The sequence below is a fragment of the Bufo bufo genome, chromosome 6, assembly GCF_905171765.1.
Source record: "Bufo bufo chromosome 6, aBufBuf1.1, whole genome shotgun sequence".
In the NCBI taxonomy this organism is placed as follows: domain Eukaryota; kingdom Metazoa; phylum Chordata; class Amphibia; order Anura; family Bufonidae; genus Bufo; species Bufo bufo.
Genome location: NC_053394.1, coordinates 324,413,937 through 324,440,038, shown reverse-complemented (window position 1 = coordinate 324,440,038; position 26,102 = coordinate 324,413,937). Strand labels below are relative to the sequence as shown.

The window sequence follows — 26,102 nt, the reverse complement described above, 5'->3', positions numbered from 1 at the left end:
TGGCGTTGAGGAGAAGTCAGGTGGATACACAGCTGATAGTCCTACTGAATAGACTGTTAGAATTTGTATTATGGCAAGAAAAAAGCAGTAAGAAGTAAAGAAAAACTAGTGGCCATCATTACTTTAAGAAATGAAGGTCAGTCAGTCAGCCGAAAAATTGGGAAAACTTTGAAAGTAAGGGCTATTTGACCATGAAGGAGAGTGATGGGGTGCTGCGCCAAATGACCTGGCCTCCACAGTCACCAGACCTGAACCCAATCGAGATGGTTTGGGGTGAGCTGGACCGCAGAGTGAAGGCAAAAGGGCCAACAAGTGCTAAGCATCTCTGGGAACTCCATCAAGACTGTTGGAAGACCATTACAGGGGACTACCTCTTGAAGCTCATCAAGAGAATGCCAAGAGTGTGCAAAGCAGTAATCAAAGCAAAAGGTGGCTACTTTGAAAACTCTTTGAATGAGAAGGTGTGTCCAAACTTTTGGTCTGTACTGTATATATATATACAGTACAGACCAAAAGTTTGGACACACCTTCTCATTCAAAGAGTTTTCTTTATTTTCATGACTATGAAGGCATCAAAACTATGAATTAACACATGTGGAATTATATACATAACAAACAAGTGTGAAACAACTGAAAATATGTCATATTCTAGGTTCTTCAAAGTAGCCACCTTTTGCGGCCGGGATGACGCGTGAGTTCGATTTCCTAGCCTTCTGCGCATGCGCATAGGTCCGAGCCACGTCAGACGCATTGGATTGATGACGCGGCACGCCGGACAGGTGAGAGCCGTACCTGGCATTTAAATACTGGCGGGAACAGAGTGCGGGCGCGATTTACTGCCCGTGGCTTATCTAAGGATGCCCGATTTAAGGTGGAGCATTATCTAGCACTCCATACAGCAGTCCACTTACGACCAATCGATGGGATTATCTTTGCCATCACTGGATCGTTAAAAGCCTATAGAGTCCTATACATCTCCCCTGATGATGTTATCTTGATGAAACGTGCATGTAGGGAGCGGGACTAGAATAAGGCCATTCAGGGTCAGGCAACAGGGCAAGGTTCCGGACGGGGTCGCCCTTCTAAGGACGAGTGCCCTGTGGTCAGGCTGCTAACCCCAAATAGTATCAGGGCAAGCCATAGACCACTTTATAGGGCCAACCAGGGCCACAGTTGTACCCCGCCGTCCCTACAGCAGATGAGCGTCTACTTAGGAGTCCATCATCGCGACATAATTTGGACGCATTCTGCACCATGGACGCAGACTACAGAGTGGTAGGAGTACGGGTTTCTTTTTGGGTGCCGCCAAGCACTCTCTTCAATTCATCTTTTGGTGCCGCCGTGCACGATTACCTGTTATACAGCCACTCTGATCACCAATTGTTTGTATATATCTATGTATTTTTGGGCCTATTTTCTAAAAATCTGAAGTAAAAGTTATGTTTTAATGCAACTAAGAAATCACTAACCCTGTAATTTATGATATTTGATAGATAGTGAATATTTTCATAGGACTTAGTCCACATACCTGTATAAACTAATGCACGTGCCACCGTACCAGCTTCAACTGCCCTTCTGGTGCTCGCCACTTCACCATGTTGTACGGCAGTTCTGGTACTAGGTCCAGGATGGGCTGCGCTGCTGGTGTATGCCTCACCACGTAATCCGACAGCGTCAGCCCCACTCTGCTGCCCTTGAAGCGGATCCTGCGCAACCTGTGGTCTAGCAACACGGGGCCTGGTACGCCTGGTGCTATCAGGGACCTCAACCTCCTCGTCCGAACTTTGGGTCAGACTGCCACTGCTTTCTACAGGTTCATATTCTGACCCGCTAGATTCGTCAGATGAGGGTTCCCATTCCTCATCTGACTGGGTCAGAATCCTGTAGGCCTCTTTAGAAGAATACCCCTTGTTTGCCATTTGGTCAATTAAATTTAGGGGGTATTCCCTGAGACTACCCAAGAAAAAAAGCAAGCCTGTCTTACAAATGGGAGGCTAGCGAAGTACCGGAATCCGCTGCGATTGATAAAAAATATCAAAACTGATTTTTTTTATCGCCGCAGCGCTTGTAAAGTGATTGTGCAGTGATCAAAACAAAAAATTTTTTGGTCACTGTGGCGGGGCGGGCGTGGGTGAACGCACGTGTGGGCGACCGATCAGGCCTGATCGGGCAAACACTGCGTTTTGGGTGGAGGGCGAACTAAGGTGACACTAATACTATTATAGATCTGACTGTGATCAGTTCTGATCACTTACAGATACTATAAAAGTACAAATGCTGATTAGCGATACGCTAATCAGCGAATCAGTGACTGCGGTGCGGTGGGCTGGGCTGGGCGCTAACCGACACTAACTACCTAACAAAGGGGCCTAAACTATCCTAAAACCTAACAGTCAATACCAGTGAAAAAAAAAAGTGACAGTTTACACTGATCACTTTTTTCCCTTTCACTAGGTGATTGACAGGGGCGATCAAGGGGTTAATTGGGGTGATGGGGGGTGATCTGGGGCTAAGTGAAGTGTTTGGTGTGTACTCACAGTGATGTGTGCTCCTCTGCTGGGACCAACCGACGAAAAGGACCAAAAATATAATGTGTTAACTGGCTTGTGATTCGTTTTTTTGAAAATCATCAGCCTGCTAGCGACGATCATTGGCTGGCAGGCTGATGACGAACTTGTCCTTTAACTTTTGCCGGCCCGCGACGCGAGATGACGCGCCGGCGCGTCCAGGAGGAATGAATTGACCGCCTCCGGAACGGAATCCTGCGTTAGGCGGTCCGAAGGCGGTAAAAAAAAAATCGGTAATTTTAAATAATCAAATGTTTTATCGATATAAATAATCAAATGTTTTATCGATATGAATTTATACGATTATATATGTATCCTGATTCGGGAAACTGGATATGACATCACAGTTGGGAGGGATAAAAATACAGCTTCGGCTAATTAGTTTGTAACGCCCCAGATGAAGCTAAGGCGAAACCCGGGTCGGGCATCTATATACGCTTTTTACCAATGGATGTTTGTAAGTACAATAAATCCTACTGAATATTAAACACCCTGGGTATTGCACTGTTCTGTTTCTCCTGAAGGAGAGAAAAAATGTAGCTGGTCGGTATCGGGATTGATATTGGAGATGCACTGGTGATATCGTGGAATCGCTATAGAATCTTCCTGTGAGTGAAACTCCTGCCTGTGGAAACCTAGCGCGGACCCATCTACATGTACTTTGGTTGTCTTTCTGGAGAAGGGACTTACTCCTTTTTTTGGGACTGCTGCTTTAAACGCTCCTGATATCGCACAGAAACTTTCTTTGTGTCTTATATTTGTTTTAGTCCCACTGTGTGTATCAGGTGTTTACAATATGAATATTTTTGAGTTTAGAGAGAATCTACATCTGAATATAGATGAAGTGTTCGACACAAAAAAAGAGATTCATCAGTCTAATGACATTGATGTTGTGTTTATTGAATTGCAACACCTGATTTGCAAAGAAATTAGGACCATATGGGATGTTATCTCACTGGAAAAATTCCTTGTGGAAGAAAAAATCCCAGATGGTCTCAGGTGGCAACTCCCATTTAACTCTAATGATGATGAGGATTTAAATGATTGGGAGAAATTTGTCAATAGTTGTGGTTTAAATGCAATCAGGTTTATTATTGAAAAAAGAAAGACCAAACTCACAGTATTATGCAACAAAATAGATAGCATTAAAACCAAGCTCTTGCCATTTAAAGATATGGAAGAATATAAAGAACTTTCATATAAATGTCAGAAAGAGATTATAAAGGTTGAACAAGATGTAAAAAAGAAAAAACAGAAAAAATATGTGAAAGTAAATGAAGATTACAATAACAATAAGGTTTACAATTGGCAGGATAAAAAAATAGAAGGAGGAGAGGAGAAACACAAACAGGAGGATATCTCAGATACCTCTGCCAATTTTGGAAAAACTAGCAAACAGGTGTATGAAAATAGGAGAACACAACGGGATATACCAGATCATATAATGGTGCAGCCATTGCCACCCCAACATGACACAGGGAGAGGCAGGTTTAGACATCAACATTATGGATCCAGATCCCCGTATGCACCTAAATATGGATATAACTACCATTAATATTATCCGCGACGTAATGCATATACCCAACAATACGATCATGGTTATGGTAACTATAGGGGACCACAGGAATATGGAGGAGGAGGTAGAGGAGGGAGGAGATATGGGAGAGGGCAATATAGGGAGACCAGAGAGGGACCATTTAAGATTAATAATGAACAAAAGGTTCTACAATCGAAAGGAGAGGAAGGCAAAGAGCAGATTGGAAATATTGTAAGACCTGAACCACTGAGGGCAAAGGGAGAGAGTAGACTGGAGGACATATGTCTGGAAAATTTTCCCCATCAATCAATCAAAGGCCAATCAATAGACAACACACAAAAGGAGGAGAGTTGGAAAAACACTACGGGGAAGAAAAAAAGACCCATAGAGGAAAGAGAGGAGGAAAAAGAAAATGCAAGTCCACAGGCCAAGAAAGGGAGAGAGAGCAAATAGGGATATATAATCTGAGTTCCTATGAGTTAAAAAAAGAAGAGAAAAGCGTTCTCAATAAGGGCCTAAAATTTGCCCCTACACATAAGGGTAACAAATTTGAAGTTTATTTGGACATACATCGTTATATAAGGAAACTCAACATCTTTAAATATATGCTGTCCAAACCAATAATAGAAGTTGGGCTAACAGATCAACAACCGCATAATTCCCTAAAAAATAAATCAAAATTCTACCCAAATAATAAGGACAACGAATGTATTGAGGCCTTTAAGAAAGGAGTGATAAAAGGAGTAGAAGGGATCAAAGACAATAAAAATATAAAAAACAACCTCAGTCGGAAAGAGAAAAATGCTTTAAGGGATTTAGAGAATAACACCAGTATAATAAAACCTGCGGATAGGGGGGGGGGGGGGGGATAGTTGTTCTTAATAAGGAGTGTTATCAAAAAGAAATGGCACGAATTCTAGATGACAAGGTAACTTATAAAGTTTTAAAAAAGGACCCAATTAACGAATATAAAAAAGAACTAAAAATATTACTTGATAGAGGTCTAAAAAAAGGAGTCTTGAACAAAAAAGAATTTGATTATCTCCATAATACTCATCCAATTACACCCTTCATTTACTATTTGCCTAAAGTCCACAAGGATCCAGTAAATCCACCAGGGAGACCCATTGTCTCTGGGATCAGATCTATTACCAGCAGGATCTCAGAGTAGGTGGACATATTTCTTCAGAAGTACGTGCCAACTGCGCCATCCTACCTCAAAGACACAGGTCATGTCCTGCAGATCCTAAATGAGGTTGATACGGTGACAGAGGATGTACATCTGATGACAGCGGATGTTTCATCACTCTACACCATAATTCCTAACGATAAGGGATTAGAGGCAGTAAGATATTTCATGGACAATGATGAGGGTATGGCAATTGAACAAAAATAATTTATTTTAAATTGTATCGAATATTGTTTAACCCATAATTATTTTTGTTGTAGTGACTAATTTTATTTACAGACGTAAATTCGCACCCAGTTTCGCCAATCTTTTTATGTCTTATTGGGGAAAAAAAATTATCACCCCAATTGTACAAAAAATAGGAGCAGGAGGGATGTTGATTCTTTGGAGAAGATACATCGATGATTGTCTGTGTATCTGGAAAGGTGACGAGTCCTCTCTAATGGTGTTTATCCAGTACATCAACAATAATCAATGGAACATCAAATTTACAGAAGAGAGTAGTAAAATAAGGGTTAATTTCCTAAATTTGGAAATATCCATCACCAACCAACGTCTGACAACCAAAACCTTCTTCAAACCCACAGACAGGAATGGCTATATTGATGCTACCAGCTGTCATTATAGCCCATGGTTACAGGGGGTCCCCAAGAGTCAGTTCCAACGCATAAAAAGGAATTGCTCCCATCAGGCTGACTATGAGACACAGAGTAATATCATTCTTAAAAGGTTTAAAGAAAAGGGTTACAATGAGGAGGTACTTCAAGATCAAAGAAGGGAAATTGGCGAAAATAATATCGGAATAAAAACAGCTAGAGAGAAAAACACTGAAAGATTCAAGTGGGCATTTAAAACTATGTATACAGCATCATGTCCTGAGATTAAGCAGGTAATTAGGAAGAACTGGAGAATATTGAAGAATGACGAGGTTATTGGTCCTTTGATCCCAAATAAACCACCTTTGATTTTTAAAAGGGCACCTACTGTACGGAATAAAATAGTACGAGGATGTCTAAAAGAAAAAAACAAGAAGTCCACTAAAAATAACTTTGTGTGGTGCAGCTTCTGTTCGGCCTGTAAAAACAGATCCATGATGGATAAAAAACGCAACACTCAAAATACCATATCCTCCTCCTCAAATCAAAAAGAATTACGAATGAGAGGACAACTATCATGTGAGTCTGCAGGGGTCATCTATGTTTTAGAGTGCCCCTGCAGGCTACAATATGTGGGCAGAACATTAAGAAAATTAAAAACTAGGATTAGTGAGCACATAGGTAATATAAAAAGAGGCCTTGAGACACACAGTGTATCTGCTCACTTCAAACGAGTCCACCAAAAGAATCCTGCAGGATTAAGATTTGTTGGAGTCAAACTTGTACAAAAGAATTGGAGAGGTGGAGATGTGGCACAACAGATTAATAAAATCGAAGCAAAATGGATATATGAATTAAACACCCTACAACCTAACAGTCTCAACATAGAATGGGACATGAAGGCAGTTAGCATGAATTGAATGTAATCACCAGCTTAGATAGATTTCAGTGTCCATTAGTTGCTTCTGTATGGTATGTGTAGGAAAATAGGTGGTTTGGGTGTGGGGTGGATTGACAGAGGATCCAGCATATTGGGGTTTTATTTGGTCCTTAGTAGATTAATAGTATCCTTACCATAGGCGTGTTTATATATATATGTAGGTATTTGGGTAATAAGTACAATCTTCCGATCGGATACAATATGTACAAATGATAATGAAAAGTGACGCCTTATCACATGTGCGGCCCATGTTCATCTCAGAACACGCACATTTGTATTGGCATTGAAGTCAGACACTATTTTATGAATGTAGCAATGTGTTGGCGATTTTATGTGTGCAATGTCTACATACGATTATAGAATTGTTTAAAAAAATCTGTGATTTTAAATAGAAACATAGAAACATAGAATGTGTCGGCAGATAAGAACCATTTGGCCCATCTAGTCTGCCCAATATATCTGAATCCTATTAATAGTCCCTGGCCCTATCTTATATGAAGGATAGCCTTATGCCTATCCCATGCATGCTTAAACTCCTTCACTGTATTTGCAGCTACCACTTCTGCAGGAAGGCTATTCCATGCATCCACTACTCTCTCAGTAAAGTAATACTTCCTTATATTACTTTTAAACCTATACCCCTCTAATTTAAAACTGTGTCCTCTTGTGGTAGTTTTTCTTCTTTTAAATATGCTCTCCTCCTTTACCGAGTTGATTCCCTTTATGTATTTAAAAGTTTCTATCATATCCCCTCTGTCTCTTCTTTCTTCCAAGCTATACATATTAAGGTCCTTTAAATAATCAAATGTTTTATCGATATAAATAATCAAATGTTTAATCGATATGAATTTATACGATTATATATGAATCCTGATATATAGAATTGTTTTTAAAAAAATCGTTGATTTGAAAAAATCGGCGATTTTAAATAATCAAATGTTTTATCGATATTTTTAAATAATCGAATGTTTTATCGATATGAATTTATACGATTATATACAGTACAGACCAAAAGTTTGGACACACCTTCTCATTCAAAGAGTTTTCTTTATTTTCATGACTATGAAGGCATCAAAACTATGAATTAACACATGTGGAATTATATACATAACAAACAAGTGTGAAACAACTGAAAATATGTCATATTCTAGGTTCTTCAAAGTAGCCACCTTTTGCTTTGATTACTGCTTTGCACACTCTTGGCATTCTCTTGATGAGCTTCAAGAGGTAATCCCCTGAAATGGTCTTCCAACAGTCTTGAAGGAGTTCCCAGAGATGCTTAGCACTTGTTGGCCCTTTTGCCTTCACTCTGCGGTCCAGCTCACCCCAAACCATCTCGATTGGGTTCAGGTCCGGTGACTGTGGAAGCCAGGTCATCTGGTGCAGCACCCCATCACTCTCCTTCATGGTCAAATAGTCCTTACTTTCAAAGTTTTCCCAATTTTTCGGCTGACTGACTGACCTTCATTTCTTAAAGTAATGATGGCCACTCGTTTTTCTTTACTTCTTACTGTTTTTTTCTTGCCATAATACAAATTCTAACAGTCTATTCAGTAGGACTATCAGCTGTGTATCCACCTGACTTCTCCTCAACGCAACTGATGGTCCCAAACCCATTTATAAGGCAAGAAATCCCACTTATTAAACCTGACAGGGAACACCTGTGAAGTGAAAAACATTTCAGGGGACTACCTCTTGAAGCTCATCAGAGAATGCCAAGAGTGTGCAAAGCAGTAATCAAAGCAAAAGGTGGCTACTTTGAAGAACCTAGAATATGACATATTTTCAGTTGTTTCACACTTGTGTGTTATGTATATAATTCCACATGTGTTAATTCATAGTTTTGATGCCTTCAGTGTGAATCTACAATTTTCATAGTCATGAAAATAAAGAAAACTCTTTGAATGAGAAGGTGTGTCCAAACTTTTGGTCTGTACTGTATGTATCCTGATTTGGGAAACCGGATATGACATCAGAGTTGGGAGGGATAAAAACACAGCTTCGGCTAATTAGTTTGTAACGCCCCAGATGAAGCTAAGGCGAAACCCGGGTCGGGCATCTATATACGCATTTTACCAATGGATGTTTGTAAGTACGATAAATCTTACTGAATATTAAACACCCTGGGTATTGCACTATGTTCTGTTTCTCCTGAAGGAGAGAAAAAATTTTGCTGGTCGGTATCGGGATTGATATTGGAGATGCACTGGTGATATTGTGGAATCTCCATAGAATCTTCCTGTGAGTGAAACTCCTGCCTGTGGAAACCTAGCGCGGACCCATCTACATGTACTTTGGTACACCACAATGATATGCAACTGACAACACTGGCTATTCCCTCAAGCTGATGTTAAAAACGGAGACTTTAACCAATGTATTCCAGTCAGGAACACATCAGAGCCTTTTTGCACCACCGTCAAGGTATCTCAGTGTGGCATGGGTTCCTACCACTAGACTACCTATAGTGTGTGAACACGGGGGAGTTTATTAATCAGAAAAAAATATTTATATATATATGTCTTAATTGCCGTTCAGCTGTGAAGTTACATTGTACTACAGCCATTTACGTGGTGTAGAAAAAGAAAATATACGTACGTACGATCACCCATTCTGCGGTGATTGTTATATATTTTTTTCTTGTGTAGAAATAGGGAAAAAAAGGAGAAAATATATGTCATAATTGGAATCAGCGGTGAAGTTACATTGTATTACAGCCATTTTGGTGTATTAATAGGAAAAATACGTACGTCCCATTAGCCGTTCTGCGATGAATTGTGATTGTTATATTTCTTTTTTTGGGTGTATAAATAGGAAAAAGAATACGTCTTAAATGCCGTTCTGTGGTGAATTGTGTTTTTTTTTTTTTTTGGGAGGGGGGGAGTTTATTAATCAGAAAATAAATATATATATATGTCTTCATTGCCGTTCAGCAGTGAAGTAACATACTACAGCCTTTTTAAGGGGGGTATTATTTTGATTTAATTATTTTATCATACAGTATGTCAGACAGACAGGTGACAGGCCTTTCATAGGGAACGGGCAGTGGCCAAAATGCTTCTGTCGCAGGCAGCAGAAGGGGGGGGGGGTGGCAGCAGGATTCGCAGCAAGAGGCCTGAGCTCCCGGTGTCATGCCTGTGCTCCTAGCAGTCATGTCTTGACCATCAACCCAGCGGTGCTTGAATGGTTGACTTGGTCTTCGGGTTCGTCGCAAGTGGCATCAGACAACCCCAGCCAAGAGTTGGTGGGTTCCTCTGACACGACCCTTAGTTGGCAGGCCCGGGCGCAGGTCCTGTACCCCTACCTGTCCTGAACCTTCCTCTGTCATTTTCAGTTCCCTAAGCGCTAGAAGTATTATATACCGTAAGCTCGGCTCCACTTTTCAGCGAGGATGAGCTGCTAGAGGACAGTCAGCAGCAACTGCCCAGCCAAGATCTAGAGGAGACATCAGCCACTTTCTCTGGTAGGCGGGCAAGTAGTGATGAGGAGAGTCGCGTGGGAGCAGGTGTTGTGAGCGGTCATGCACCTCGCCTTGAGACCGTTGAGAGGGATATCAGTGACTTGCAGACAGTAGCGGATGATGTAGCCGATCGCACTTGGGAGTCAGGTGAAGAAGGCGCTTCATCATCATCATAAGGAGAAGTGGGTGTCAGCTTGCGCATGAGGCAGTGGCTGAGCCAGCAGGGTGGCAGCGTGGCTATGAGTCAGCAGGGTGGCAGCAGTGGGAGGTCGGGAGCCAAACATGCCTGGGGTAGACCACCCGCTTAGCAGAAGCCTACCGGCACGGAAAGTGGCTGTGCAGGGGTTCACGAAGGCAGCAGTAGCAGACAGTCAGCGCGGAGTGTTGGTGGGAAAATGCCATACTCGGCGGTGTGGCAATTTTTTGTTAGGCCGCCGGATGAGGTGAACATGGCCATTTGCCGGATTTGTGGGCAGAGGGTGAACCATGGCCACGGTGTCAATGTTGGCACCATGGCCCTGCGTCAACATATGCAGTGTCACCATAAAGTGGCCTGGGAGTACTTTGGCTCTGATGTGGTGGTCCAGCCTGCCGCAGCAACCGCTGCATCACCCAGTGGCACGCACCCAATTTCATGCAGTCAAGGCTCCACCACCTCAGCCGAAGGGAGCTGTCTGTCCTTCCCATCATCTGCTAGTCCTGATGCTCCTGCTCCTCCTCGTCAGTTATTCCTTCAGCAATTGACGTGCTGCAGTCCCTCCCTTTCTAAGTGGTAGACTCTGCACCTTAAAGAGAACTGATGGCTTGGGCTGAGCCGAGGTGGAGAGTCCAAAGCCATCATTTCTTTGCCAAAAAGGCAGTACCCACCCTGCACACATATGTAGAACAGAAGGCGGGCCAGTCCTTGAGCCTGTCGGTGTTTGCCAAAGTGCGAGGCAGCGCCGATGTGTGGAGCTGTAACTACGGTCAAGGACAATATATGTCCTTTACGGCCAACTGGGTAAATGTGATTCCTGCCCAGCCACACCAGAAACTTGGCTAGGTGACGCTGCTTTCGCCTCCATGTTCTCACGCCATTGGTCCTGCGACAATGTCCGCCTCTGTCTCCTCAGTGGCCCAGTGACAGAGTAGGGAGGTGCTGCCACATCATTACTCTGTGGTCTCCTCATGCTGCTGCCACTTCACCACTCTGTGATCTCCTCATGCTGCTGCCACATCACCACTCTGTGGTCTCCTCATGCTGCTGCAACAAAACCTCTATGTCACTGGGCCACTCTGTGGTTTCCTCATGCTGCTGCCAACTCACCACTATGTCTTTGGGCCACTCTGTCGACTTCTCATGCTGTTCCCACCCTCCCCACTTCATGACTGGGCTATTATTTTGCCTTTTTGGCCTGGTGGACATCATCATTTATTTGACCCTTCTTCTGATCTGTCAGAAGGAAGGAAAAATTAGATGCACAACAGATCCTGTCTATGTAGCAGCTGTAAGGCCTGTATGGTCCCATCTGAATTGGCTAACCAAAAGCAGGAGTAGGTACAAAACACAGAAGACATGCAAACATTCTTGTAACGGTCGCGTACACACACACACAGGGGGGAGGGAAGTGACCACTGCGCTCCACCCTTACCCCTGGCCCTGCCTACTTGCCTCGCGAGTCCTAATGACAGGGGACAACTGGACGGCAATCCCTAACTTGGAATAAGTGCAGGGATGACAGACAGACAAACAACAGGACGTGAACGGACCAAGTCAATACCAGGAAAGCTACAAAGTACAAATGGAGCAAGCAGAGAATTGTCAGGAGAAGCCGGGGTCATAAATACCAGGAGAGACGTGAAGTACCAAAGGAGTCAGCAGAGGATCGTCAGGAGGAGGCCGGGGTCAAATACCAGGAGAGCAGCAAAGTACACAAGGAGCAGGCAGAGGATCGTCAGGAATTCAGCAGGAAGTAAGTATGCCAGGAAAGACCAAATCACAGGTGGAACCTAAATTAACAGGCAACCTGTGGCCAGCAGGCTGCCTGTATTTATAGTGGGGAGTGAGGGTCATGTGACGTGGCCAGCGTCACATGACCGACAGACCAACCAGTCGAGCACCGAGTGATCAGCTCGGCGCTCAAGGCAGACTAGGAGCAGGGTGCCACCCAGCTAGTAAAGCCGCCCTGGGAATGAGGTCAAACACAGATCCTCATTCCCAAAGCTAAGCAACAGTTCTGCGGGCAATCGGAACCTCGTTACAGTACACCTCCTTTTACGAGGGGCCACCGGACCCAAGACTTCAGGCGATGGCTTTTCAGGGTGTTCTAAATGAAATTTTCAAACAAGTCTAGGAGCATGAACCTCCCTGGCAGGTACCCAAGATCTCTCTTCAGGTCCATACCCCTTCCAGTGAATCAGGTACTGCAAGGAATTACGCACCTTCCTGACATCCACTATTTTAGACACCACATACTCGACAGCATCATTAACAAGAAGGCGAGGCTTTGGATGGTACTACTGGTTCAAAATATTTTTTAAGTAGAGACTTATGGAACACATTATGAATGTGGAATGACTCGGGCAGCTCCAACCTAAAAGATACCGGGTTAATCACCTCCGTGATCTTATATGGTCCAATAAAACGAGGAGTAAACTTTTTAGAATCTACCTTAAGAGAGAGATTCTTGGAGGACAACCATACCTTATCCCCAACCTGAAAATTCACCCTCCTTGAACGTCTCCTATCGGCCTTGAGTTTCTGATAACTTTGAGCCTTTTCTAAGTTCGATTGAACCCGGGCCCAAACTGTGCACAGTTCAGAGGAGAGCCTATCTGCCTCAGGGTTAGAGGAGGAGACGGATGACCCAGAATGAAAACGGGGATGGAAACCATGGTTACAAAAGAAAGGTGAAACCCCAGCAGAAGAATTGACACGGTTATTCAAAGCAAATTCAGCCAATGGAAGAAATTTTACCCATAATTGCTGGTCATCAGCAACATACGACCTCAAGAATTGTTCGACAGACTGATTAAGGCGTTCAGTCTGCCCATTACTCTCAGCGTGGTAGGCAGAGGAAAAAGACAATGAAATTTTACATTTTTGACAGAAGGCCCTCCAGAATTTGGACACAAACTGCACACCCCTGTCAGAAACAATATTTTCCGGGATACCATGCAATCGAACAATTTCTTTCACAAAAATAGACGCCAGGGTTTTGGCATTCGGGAGTTTAGACATGGGAATGAAATGGACCATCTTGCTAAACCTATCGACCACTACCCAAACTACAGTCTTACCCTCCGCCGGCGGTAGGTCAGTTATAAAGTCCATCGAGATATGGGACCAGGGTCTACTGGGAATGGGTAGGGGTCGTAGGTTACCAGCAGGGCGAGTCCTAGGATTCTTGGACCTGGCACAAACCTCACAGGCTGACACGTAGGACTTGACATCCCTAGTTAGAGTGGGCCACCAATAAGATCTAGAAACCAGATCCTTAGTGCCCTCAACACCCGGATGTCCACAAAAGGCAGAATCGTGACACTCACCCAACAGCTGGAGACGAAATTGTACGGGAACAAACAACTTATCTGTTGGGGTGGATACCGGTGCCAGATGTTGTTCAGACCTAATGCGAGCCGAGATATCCTGGGTAAGAGCTGCTAAGAAGATTTTTGCTGGTAGGATGGATTCAGGTGGTACCTCAGTAGGTTGAAAAGCCTGGAAGTTCCGAGATAATGCGTCCGCCTTCACATTTTTACTTCCCGGCCTGAACGTGATGGAAATATTCAAAACGAGTAAAAAACAGAGCCCATCTGGCTTGACGGGGATTCAACCTCTTAGCAGACTCGAGAAACATAAGGTTTTTATGGTCAGTGACAACCGTTACACAATGCCTTGGCCCCTCCAGAAAATGCCTCCACTCCTCAAATGCCCATTTAATGGCCAGCAGCTCCCTATTCCCTATGTCGTAGTTTCTCTCCGTGGGAGAGAATTTCCTGGAGAAGAAGGCACATGGTCTCAGATTAGTGAGGCTAGCAGGACCTTGTGAAAGGACTGCTCCTACGCCGTCCTCGGACGCATCCACCTCCACAATAAAAGGTTTCTCCTGATCAGGCTGGATCAGAATGGGAGCGCTACTTAATGCCTTTCTTAATTTTCAAATGAAGAAATGGCCTCAGTAGACCAATTCTCAAAATCTCCAATTCTCATAATAAATTTACGATAGTAATTGGCGAAACCTAAGAACCGTTGTAAGGCCTTTAAGGATGAAGGTCTTACCCATTCCTTAATTGCTAGTACCTTACCAGGATCCATCTTGAAGGTGTGAGGAGTCAGAACATGCCCTAGAAACAGAATCTCCTGTACACCAAAGACACATTTCTCTTGTTTAGCGGATAGCTGATTCTCCCTCAACACCTCTAATACTTGTTTAAGATGAGACACATGGGATTCGAAGTCTGGAGAGAATATCAAAATGTCGTCAAGATAGACAATAACAAATTTACCTAAGAACTCCCTAAGAATGTCATTCATGAAGTTTTGGAACACAGCTGGGGCATTGCTGAGTCCAAAAGGCATCACCTGATATTCAAAGTGTCCTACCGGAGTATTGAACGCCGTCTTCCATTCGTCTCCCTCCTTGATTCGGATTAGATTGTATGCCCCTTTCAGGTCAATTTTGGAAAACCAGGTTGCCCCCAGAACCTGGTTAAATAAATCCGGAATCAATGGGAGGGAGTATCTATTCTGGACAGTGATTTTATTTAATCTCCGGTAATCGATACATGGCCTAAGACCACCATCTTTTTTCTTAACAAAGAAAAACCCCGCCCCCATAGGAGATACAGAAGGTCTAATATGCCCTTTACCAAGGCTCTCCTTAATATAATCTTCCATGGCCCCCTCTACTAGCTCTATGGTACAATCATAAGGTCTATGGGGGGGTAGAACCTCCAGGGTTGGTGATGAGAATACATCAGAATATTCTCTAACAACAGAGGGTAAAGTATCCGACTTTACTGAGACCCCAGCCTGTACCACGGACAAGCACGAATCACACTTAGGCCCCCATCTCACCAAATCCCCATTGGACCAATCTATAGTGGGGTTATGTAGTCGGAGCCAAGGCAACCCTAGTACCACCTCAGCAGGTAGGTTCTCCAGGACTAGAAGCGAACATCTCTCTGAGTGGCACACACCCACGGTTAGAGAAATCTCTGAGGTACATAAGCTCACCGTACCACCAATAAGAGGAGTAGCATCAATAGCCATGACATGGATAGGAGTTGGTAAGGCAAACATAGGAATACCCAATCTTACAGCATACTCAGAGTCAATAAAGCTAGCCGCTGAGCCAGAATCAATAAAGGACTTACCTGGCCATTTATCTGCTCCCAGAGAAATCGTAATGGGTACCGAAAGCTTACATTTAGAAAATTCAGGGTGTACCTGGTCTTTAGGTTGCCTTGCCTTAGGAGACTTGACAGAGAGGACCTTCTTAGGACACTGGTTGATCCAATGGTCAGGATCTCCACAGTAAAAGCATTCTCCACGTCTGCGGCGATGATTCCCTCGGGTCATGCCAACCTGCATGGGTTCCTCGGTGGAGACCTCAGCATTGTCTCTGGGATAGGCCTCTGGCTGGACCACCATCTGGGAAGAGAACTGTTGTTCCTGTCGTCTCTCTCTAACCCGTCGGTCAAGTCGGACAACAAGGATCATCATCTCCTCTAAGGTCTCTGGAAGTTGATAACTGACCAGAAGATCCTTTAATTTATCAGACAGACCTGACCTGAACTGACTCTTCAGGGCTGGTTCGTTCCATCCTGAGGGGACACACCACCTTCTGAATTGGGTGCAATAATCCTCCGCTGGTAAATTGCCCTGAACCAGTGCCTTTAGAGCCGTCTCGGCTACTAGAGCCCTGTCTGGTTCATCATAGAGGGTACCCAGGGCCTGAAAGAACCCCTCCACAGAATATAAACAACTGGCGCCAGCAGGTAAAGAGAACGCCCAGTCCTGGGGATCACCCTGTAATCGGGAAATGATAATGCCCACGCGTTGACTCTCAGGGCCAGAGGACACGGGGCGCAAACGGAAGTAAAGTTTGCAATTCTCCTTAAAAGAGAGAAACTTCTTCCGGTCTCCAGAAAAGGGTTCTGGGAGCTTAAAATGCGGACTGGAGGCCTGAGGAGTGGAAGAACCTTGCCCTAACTCAAAAGAACTGAGTTTTTCCCCTAACTCCTGCACCCTCTGCGTCAGATTAGAGACATGGTCAGTCAGGGTCACCAGAGGATTCATAATACAGTGGTTATTGGGCCTGTTAATCTGTAACGGTCGCGTACACACACACACAGGGGGGAGGGAAGTGACCACTGCGCTCCACCCTTACCCCTGGCCCTGCCTACTTGCCTCGCGAGTCCTAATGACAGGGGACAACTGGACGGCAATCCCTAACTTGGAATAAGTGCAGGGATGACAGACAGACAAACAACAGGACGTGAACGGACCAAGTCAATACCAGGAAAGCTACAAAGTACAAATGGAGCAAGCAGAGAATTGTCAGGAGAAGCCGGGGTCATAAATACCAGGAGAGACGTGAAGTACCAAAGGAGTCAGCAGAGGATCGTCAGGAGGAGGCCGGGGTCAAATACCAGGAGAGCAGCAAAGTACACAAGGAGCAGGCAGAGGATCGTCAGGAATTCAGCAGGAGGTAAGTATGCCAGGAAAGACCAAATCACAGGTGGAACCTAAATTAACAGGCAACCTGTGGCCAGCAGGCTGCCTGTATTTATAGTGGGGAGTGAGGGTCATGTGACGTGGCCAGCGTCACATGACCGACAGACCAACCAGTCGAGCACCGAGTGATCAGCTCGGCTCTCAAGGCAGACTAGGAGCAGGGAGCCACCCAGCTAGTAAAGCCGCCCTGGGAATGAGGTCAAACACAGATCCTCATTCCCAAAGCTAAGCAACAGTTCTGCGGGCAATGGGGGACCGAGTGCACCTTCGGAACCCCGTTACAATTCTATTTACATGTCCTCTCTTTTTTGGATCCACTCCTGTTTTTTTGGCTTTGGCAATACTGATGGATTACTGACAAAATGCTGACCGAGTGAAAGCAGATGCTCAACTGACAGGATCCATTTTTAGGGGGTTATTGTTCTGACGGATCAGAGGATGGGCAAAATAATCAGTGACATGAACACAAACATACTGCTGACACCCTCTCCACTCCTTTGGGGGGGCTCTACTTGTATAAGCGTTTACTAGAACAGGTTCTGTAAACATCTATGCGGAATCAGCTGACGACGGTGTAAAAGGAGTGTGCTTCTTCTTGACGCTAACATGGACCTGTAAGGCTGAGTTCACACTTGAGTTATTTGATAAGTTTTGGCACTGTAACTGGCCAAATAAGTGAAGTGTGCAGTGACTCTAAGAGCGACGCCTGTCATGTGCGTGTCATACTGACTTACAGTATTGTTTCATTACCACAGTAGACACCCTATGCGTGTTACTGCAAGACACAGTGTTCTACACCACTATACAGGCTCTCTGCAGCCAGGAAATAGCTGTATTTTAATGCCATTTGTCACGAATAAATTCGGATCGAATCCTTTCTGAAAATTAGGCGAACCGACCGAATCGAATTTTTTTGAAATTCGCCGGTCTCTTTTTAGTACTATATTATTCCAATTTAACACATCATTAACCGTAAATGTATTCTATTGTAGTGTTGATCATGAATATTCGAATTGCAAATTTTAATTGCGAATATCGGCATTTCGAGAATTCGCGAATATTTTGAATATCGCAAAATATATTCGTAATCGCGAATATTCGGGTGACAGAATTCATTCTGTTGGGTTTCGAAAACCTTCATGTATTTAATATTGTATTCTTCATACTTTTCTTGGTCATCTTTCTTTTTATAGTTATAGGAAACCTTATGCTTATTGTGCTTGTTTCAGTCAACACCAAGCTTCGGTGCCCCATGTATTACTTCCTTTGTCATCTTTCCTTTTCTGACCTTGTGATTTCCTCAAATGTTGTTCCCAACATGCTAGTTGCCATTTTGTTTGGAGGGAATAAGATGAGTTACGTTGGCTGTATCACACAATTATACTCATACAGTGGTACAACTATTACTGAACTTTTTCTTCTTTCTGTAATGTCCTATGATCGATACTCGGCCGTCTGCAACCCTCTAAGATACTCTAGTATCATGGACTTTAAGCACATCTGTCTGTCACTGTGTCAGGAGTCCTGCCTATATCAAACTTAAATTTTTGTCATGACAATATCATTGACCACTGTGACATTTCTCCTCTTCAGAAGCTTTCCTGTTCAGACACTTCTCTGGTAGAACTGGAAGTCTTTCTGTTTTCTATGCCAATATTTATCCTTCCTTGTGGTTATATCATTGTTACCTATGTGTATATCTTCCTTCCCATAGTTAGGATACCATCTACAACTAACAAACAAAAAACCTTCTCTACCTTCTCATCTTATTGTTGTCACATTTTATGGGACACTAATAGCTAAGTACATGATCCCATCTGTAGGACATTCCTAACTTATTAATATAATTGTTTCCCTATTGCATACTTCACTTACCCCCTTGTTTAATCCTGTAATATATAGCCTCCGAAACCAAGACATAAAGATGGTATTTATAAAAACATGTTGTCAATAATAAAACCATATACAGATTGTTAAAACCTTATATGGTTGCATCACAGTTACCCTAGATAATTTTGTTGGAAGCATTCTTTAACAATAAAATTATCACAGGTAATCTACTGAGGTGTCTACTAGCGATTGTTCAATATCCTGTAGTGCCAGGAAAGCAAAACATCTTCATTGGGTTTATATGTTCTCCCCGTGTTTACGTGGGTTTCCTCCGGGTACTCCGTTTCCTCCCACACTCCAAAGACATACTGATAGGGATCTTAGTTTGTTAACCCCATTGGGGACAGTGTAATGCTAATGTATATAAAGTGCTGCAGAATATGATATAATAAATAAATAAATTATTACACAGTTCTCATTGTGAAAGTAGCAGGTAGTATGAAGTGACTGACAACCATCTCTGGATGAGTGTGCATACAGATAGCTATCATTCATGAGTTGGACAACCCACTAGACTCCCAAGCATAGAAGGAGCATGGACTTATATGAATTAAATACAAGTTATACTGAATCTTTTCCCATAAATATAAATCTGCTCAGTTCATCCTGTTCTATAACATGCTGAAGACTGCAGTTTCAATGTGACAGGTTCGATACCCATAAAAACTATTGCTCATTGTTAAATAGTTGCACAGCCAGCAATGAAAACCTTTTTTTTTAAATAGATTTAGACGTATTGAAATATTGCTTATATCTCCAGATATTCTAGGAATAATGTTAGTACCAACTGTTGTTTATATAGAAGATCCTTTCTGTGTCCACTTCAGTAAATATGCAGAGGTGGATGCATATGTTCAATCTTGACTTCATCTACTCTTTCGTGTATGCAGACAGATCCCTGGTATGGTGAGTCGGCTACCTGGAAAGTTGCAGCATCTGTTCTGCTTCTCAGAGGAGATACTGAGCAAGTGATATGATATTGTTACTGTAATTGCTGAGGTGGACACAGAAGGGCTGTTCAATAGAAACAGTAGGTGGTGCTGTTCTAACGTAAATCTAGGATTATCTAGGGGAAGAAGCATTTTTTTTAAATAGGTGTAAATACAGAAAATGTTTCTAATTATGGGCTGGATTCAACTCTAAACAATATTTTTCTCCTCTATCTCACTATTTCCTAAATCAGACAACAGTATACTTTATCCAACTGTATATTGAAGTAAACTACTGCTGGCACTGGGCTGTCTGCTGAAACAGTATTTTACTAATGCAAGCATATTGGGGTACAGCTAGAAAGAGTGACTCCAGGTCTGGTGGACTCGATATGACCATGTATTACATGGTCAAACATTAATTTACTTGAGCAGATTTAGAGTTCAACTGGGGTTCCTTAAGATGTATATACACAGGCCGATTATCAGCTATTTATTCAGATGTTCACTCCCAATCACTGCCGTTTGTTTGTTGGCTGGTTGGGGACACATCATCTGGAGCCACTTGGGGACATGTCCCCACTGAGTGGCTGCAGTGGTGCATGTGTCCATTGATGAGATGTCACACTTCCAGTACCTCGGGATGAGAGCCTCAATACTGGATCAGAGTTACATTGTGTTATGGTGATGACCAATGTCTGCCACCTTCCAACTCTCTGGCAGGAACGGCCAGAGTGCTACTCACCCTCTCCCCATTTCCTGCATTCTGGTGGCCTGGACCCGCTGGCCTTTCTCTCCTCCTTCCTGGTGGTCCAGACTGATGGAGCAGACTGGCTGCTCCTTCCTGCAGGTTGCAGCCTGCTTCTTGCCAGCAGTGCCTTCTACTGCCCTTAAGGAGCACACGCACGCTCCCTCAGGCTCCTAAAAGACCATCATGCGTGCCCCTTTATCTTCCCTAGTCTAAGGCTGGAACCTGAGGTACCTTTCCCTGTGGGAGAATGCCTGAAAAATAGGTTCTAGTCCACTAGCATCCTGCAAAGGTTTGCTGTTCTCCGTTTCCCAGTATACTATTTTCTGGATTTGACCTTTTGCTGCCTAACCTCTGCTTGATCTCCGTTTTGACCCTAAGCTACCTGCATGACCTCAGACTGTTTATTGGATTGCACATACTCTGTTTGCCCTGACCTTGGCCTCTCCTTGACTATGGTTTTGACTGATCTCTCAGTGCTCCCCACCAGTGGCTCTTGACTGCCAAGGGTCAGCAGTTACTTGAGCAGAGAATACTCTGAAAATCAACAGTCTGGTGGTTCCCCTTCAGTGAAGTCTCTGTATAGGGGGTAAAGGGTGAATACCAGGGGGCCACTTAGATAACGCCAACACACTGAACATATCATCAGTAAAGTCCATTATTTGTAAATCAGCCTCTAAGAAGTCCCTGCTCCAAATTAGGTTATCTGAAAATGTGCTGATCACCTGAGTGGCATCTTTCTGTCCAGCTAGGATAAGCCCTTTAAGTCACAGTATGTACCTCATACAGTATATGTATTGTCTAGCTCAATGAAAGTTTCATAAACGTTTCCAATACAAATATAATTTTTCATAAATTACAATGTTTGGATCATTATGTGAAATTACTAGTCTCTAGTGTCCTGCTATTTTTCTGCTAACTGGACAAGATACAGGGATAAACATTTTCTATTGTGTAATAGGAATACTACTCTATAAATAATCCCTAGATATTACACTGTAGCAATACAAAAGCTGTATAAAAAGCAATAACAAGAATTTTTTAGATAGCAGCAGAAAGCCTGCAAGAAGATTCTCTACATTGTAAGTGCAATAATAAACATTTTACTGCTTTATGATTTTATTCATCAATAATGATGGTTTATATATTTTTTTTTATTAATTAGCTATCTATAGCACTAGCATGTAATAACTGTCCTTGCTTTATCTTTTCTTACCTTTTTTCAGTTTTTTAATCTGATATATCACGGAAACATTGCAGTTTAAGTGAGAACTGTGAAGCTAAGCCTTCACTGGTCAGTGGTACAAATGTTCCCTTGGGCTATTCTCAGCATAAGGCTTCATACTACTACTACTACTATAGTTTGTAATGCTAAAAGGCTTTCAATCACTTCTGGGCAGTCTGTCTCTGCACCAGACCTGTGTAGCGAAGAACACTTACTTGCCTGCTGCCCGCCACTTGGTTCTAACTTCCTCAGTTCACCATTCTACGGGGCCTGCTTTTCAACTTCCAGAATGAGCAGGGGTCATGTGTGCTGCTGCAGCCAATTATTGGCCACAAAGGAGACGTGTCCCCCAAGCAGCTTGTTACTAGGTCATATGCCACTTTGGGAACACATCATCACTGCAAGTCGAGACGGGCGTGTGGTGGACCAAAGAAACCCGAATGACAAGGTCCCTAATTCCCTCTACAGGTCGGGCAGTGAGTAGAGGCTGTACAAAAAATTTTGAAAGCTGGAAAACCCCTTTAATGCACATTAATCTATTTTTTTTACTTTATGGCATCTACTCTCTGTTGTGACCCAACAAGACATTCAATTCTGGTTAATGAGGTTGTCTGAGACAAAAAAAAAGGCTTTCCCCAACAGTTACAGTATAGGGGATAAGTCTCTTATTGGTGTGGGTCCGACCACTGGGGCCCTCGCTGATCACAAGAACGGGGTCCTGTACTCCTTGTTCAATTGACACAGATATGTCCGCTGTTCCAGTCAACTCTATGGGACTGCTGAAGAGAAATAGCTTGGCTATCTCTGGCAGCCCCATACCCATTCCCTATTCTGTCTAATGGGATAAACTGTCTGAGAGAACCACTTCAAATAAATATATTGTAACCATATCTTTTTTTAAACTGTATATATAAAAAAAAAAATCTTAAGAGACAAGAATATAAACATACTGTAGAAAAGTAAAAAACAGAAAGTTAACAAACAGTAGCATACATAAGGTACTGCTAACACACAATGCTAACAATAGAAAATTGGAATAAAAAGCACTAAATGTTCACTATAATAGGGTACGTTTTCCTTCTGGAAGGAGGAAAACAGCTTTCGGTGTTTTGAGCAAATCCTACATAGAGGACAAGCTACTACAGAGATAAACATAGACAATCAATATAGAAAGAATGACAAGAGATGTCGGGAGGGAAAAGGGATCAGTGGCTACATACAGCATGTGCCAGGACAAGAAGTTACAATAATAAGAACCCTACTTCTAACACAGGAATCAGGTCACACTGCATTAAAAGGACCCAAATTGCGTGAAACAAGTCCACAGTATAAATGGGGTTCTCCAGGCATTTGGTCTAATTAGGGCATGGTGCTAACCTGTGGAGGGAAGCTGTTTTACACAGGAATTAGCCTTCCTCGCTCCCCCGATGCCACAGTCTCCACTGCAATGTTGCACGCTGCATTTTCTGTTCAGCTGCATTACAGTCAATCCAGACAACAGGGAAAAAAAGTGGTCACATCCTGTCTGGACCCAGGTGGAACAGCCTGCAGTCTGGTACAGTACAGCAGAGACGGCATCATCAAGGGAGTGAGGAAGGGTCAGTCCTATGTAAAAGAGCTTCCCTCCATAGGTTAGCACCATGCCCTAATTAGACCAATAGTCCTAGGAAACCCCTTTAAGGGAGAATACTATCCATGGAGCAAATTTATTCTATCTACCGAGGAGTTCCATAGTCGGGGGAGGTTTGCCCCCACAATTTAGCAACAAGGTTTTTTGCTGCTGTGGATACATATAGAAACAACCTGGTGGACCTCTTGACCAAACGTATTGGTGGAACATTCAGCAAATAAACTAAAAGAGTAATCATATATTACTAATTCCCTAAAAGTCACATTAAAATTGGAAAAAAACTTCCAAAATGTAACTTTTATTGTACATTTTGAATTTGTCTTAATTAAAAATAGTTGGTGCACAACTAAGGTGCTGTAAGGACCAGTAACATTCCCCCCCCCCCCCCCCCCCCCCCCCCCCCCCGTGTTCCAATGTTTGTATATTTTTTTGTTTTTTTCTTTAATGTAGTAGAGTAAATAGAATGTAGCAGCATTGGTTGTTAGAGTTTATTTTCAATTTTAAAACATGGTTTATGGGGAAAGAACCTTTTTTTATCAAATTTGTTCACAACAACTTACATAGGTACTGTGATTAGCATTGACAGCAGAATCTGAGGGGTTAAACAGCTAATTAGACATAGAGCATATAGCTTCTCTGAAAAAAAAAAAAAAAACAGAATATGTGATAATCAAAGAGCAATTATGTTCTCTAATTGATATGGGGGAAATAAAATGAATGCTTAAAGACATCCCTTTCCCTGGCATGACCTAATAGAAAACCCCATAGAAGACCAGGAAGAAGGTCTGTGAGCTTCCTCCACTTTGTGTACTACCTGCTCTTTGCTGTCCAGCTGCTCCTCTCCTCCTCCTCACAGGCTGAAGTGAGAGCTGCCAGTACAGCACAGACAATGTTTACTTCAACTTGCTCTAATTCAGGCTAGACAGCAAATAGAGCCATGTTCTTGGTGTTGTCCTAAACCAAGATGCATGGCTCCATCTTCGTTTTAGCCTAACAAAGAGCCTTCAGAAGCAATGCCCCTGCTGCAATCACACAGCCCGAGTTGGGCTTGTTCACCACAGCATTGTCCTGTTCTGATTAAATAATTCTAGTTTGGGATAATCAGTGGAGGAAGTAAGTTACCTATGAACTGCATACTGCATGGAAGCATCTGGTCACATGCGAGATAGGGCAACATCTCCAGAAATTCTTGTATTGCATGTGATGGTCACACGATTGACCTTGTATGCAATAAGTAACCACTGAGCTTGTGTCCTGGTAATCCTTCAATTTTACTGTGTGGTGAAGGACCAAATGTGCACATATTGCCTAGTTTAGAATGACAGACAAATAGAAATGCTTTATTATTAATTTATGGATCGAACTTGAATGTTTTTTTTTTTAATCAGTATTACATAATAGGGGTTGTTTTTATGTGAAAAGTCATGTGACTAATAATGTACCTCAAAGCAATGCATGCAAATCATTTTACTATTTCTTTTTCAATTTTAATTACACAAATATATTTCATAAGTATATTGCTCACTAGAGATTTTTATCACACAGAATGACTACAAAGAACCAAACCAGAGTGACAGAATTCATTCTATTGGGTTTCGGAAACCTTCACAGCTTCACTATTGTATTCTTCATTCTTTTCTTGATCATCTTTCTTTTTACAGTTATAAGAAACCTTCTTATTATCATCTTAGTTTCCACCAATGTCCAGCTCCAGTCCCCCATGTATTACTTCCTTTGCCACCTCTCCTTTTCTGATCTTATAATGTCCATGAACATTGTTCCCAACATGCTCGGATCCATTTTGTATGGGGGGAAAAAGATGACTTTTATTGACTGCATCACCCAATTTTACTTCTTCAGTGGCACAACCATTACCGAATGTTTTCTTCTTTCAATAATGTCCTATGATCGTTACTTGGCCATCTGCAACCCCTTACGATATTCTAGTATCATGGACTTCAAGAGCCAGATCTATCTTTCACTATGGCCGTGGTTGCTGGGCCTTACTCTTAATCTTATAGGTGTCTTGCCTATATCAAACTATATTTTTTGTGATAAAAATATCATTGACCATTTGTATTGTGGAATTTTTCCTCTTCAGAAGCTTTCTTGCTCAGACACGTCTCTTATAGAACTGGAAATATTTCTGTTTTCTATGCCATTATTTATCCTTCCTTGTGGTTTTATCATCGTGACCTATGTGTATATCTTCTTCACAATAGTTAAGATCCCAACTACAACCAGCAAACAAAAAGCATTTTCTACATGCAGTTCTCATCTTATTGTTGTAGGCACATTTTACGGGACACTCATAGTTAAACATATGATCCCATCCATAGGAAGTGCTTTACTTATTCATAAGATTGTTTCCTTATTACACACTGTATTTACCCCTTTGTTTAACCCTATAGTATATAGTCTTAGAAACCAGGACATAGTGATGGCATTAAAAAAGTTGCTCCATCAAAACTTTTGTTTAGCTTTATGAAATGTATAGTTCAAATGCAGATTTATCTAATCCAACAACGTTAAGGTGTAACCATTTATATTTAGAAGGATGCCACCTATAAGTGATCATTATTTTGTAGTTGGGTCATGAGCATAGCTGGTGCGGGGGATCGGGGGTCTGGCTTCACATGTGACTGGGAGCCGAAAGGAGATGGTTTCAGGTGG

General features: G+C 42.7%; 1 protein-coding gene and 1 pseudogene across 1 annotated transcript; both read left to right on the top strand.

The window, feature by feature from the left end:
- Window positions 1–3,363: 3,363 nt before the first annotated feature.
- Window positions 3,364–18,961, top strand: LOC121005707 (annotated as a pseudogene).
- Window positions 18,962–24,975: 6,014 nt separating this feature from the next.
- On the top strand, window positions 24,976–25,917 carry LOC121005706 (olfactory receptor 8I2-like). The gene has a single exon (XM_040438478.1). It carries the CDS (start codon window positions 24,976–24,978, stop codon window positions 25,915–25,917), a length of 942 nt encoding a protein of 313 aa, XP_040294412.1.
- The last annotated feature ends 185 nt before the right edge of the window (window positions 25,918–26,102 follow it).

Coding starts and splice junctions, on each gene's coding strand:
- LOC121005706 (XM_040438478.1), top strand. CDS start 24,976: ATGACTACAAAGAACCAAACCAGAGTGACAGAATTCATTCTATTGGGT.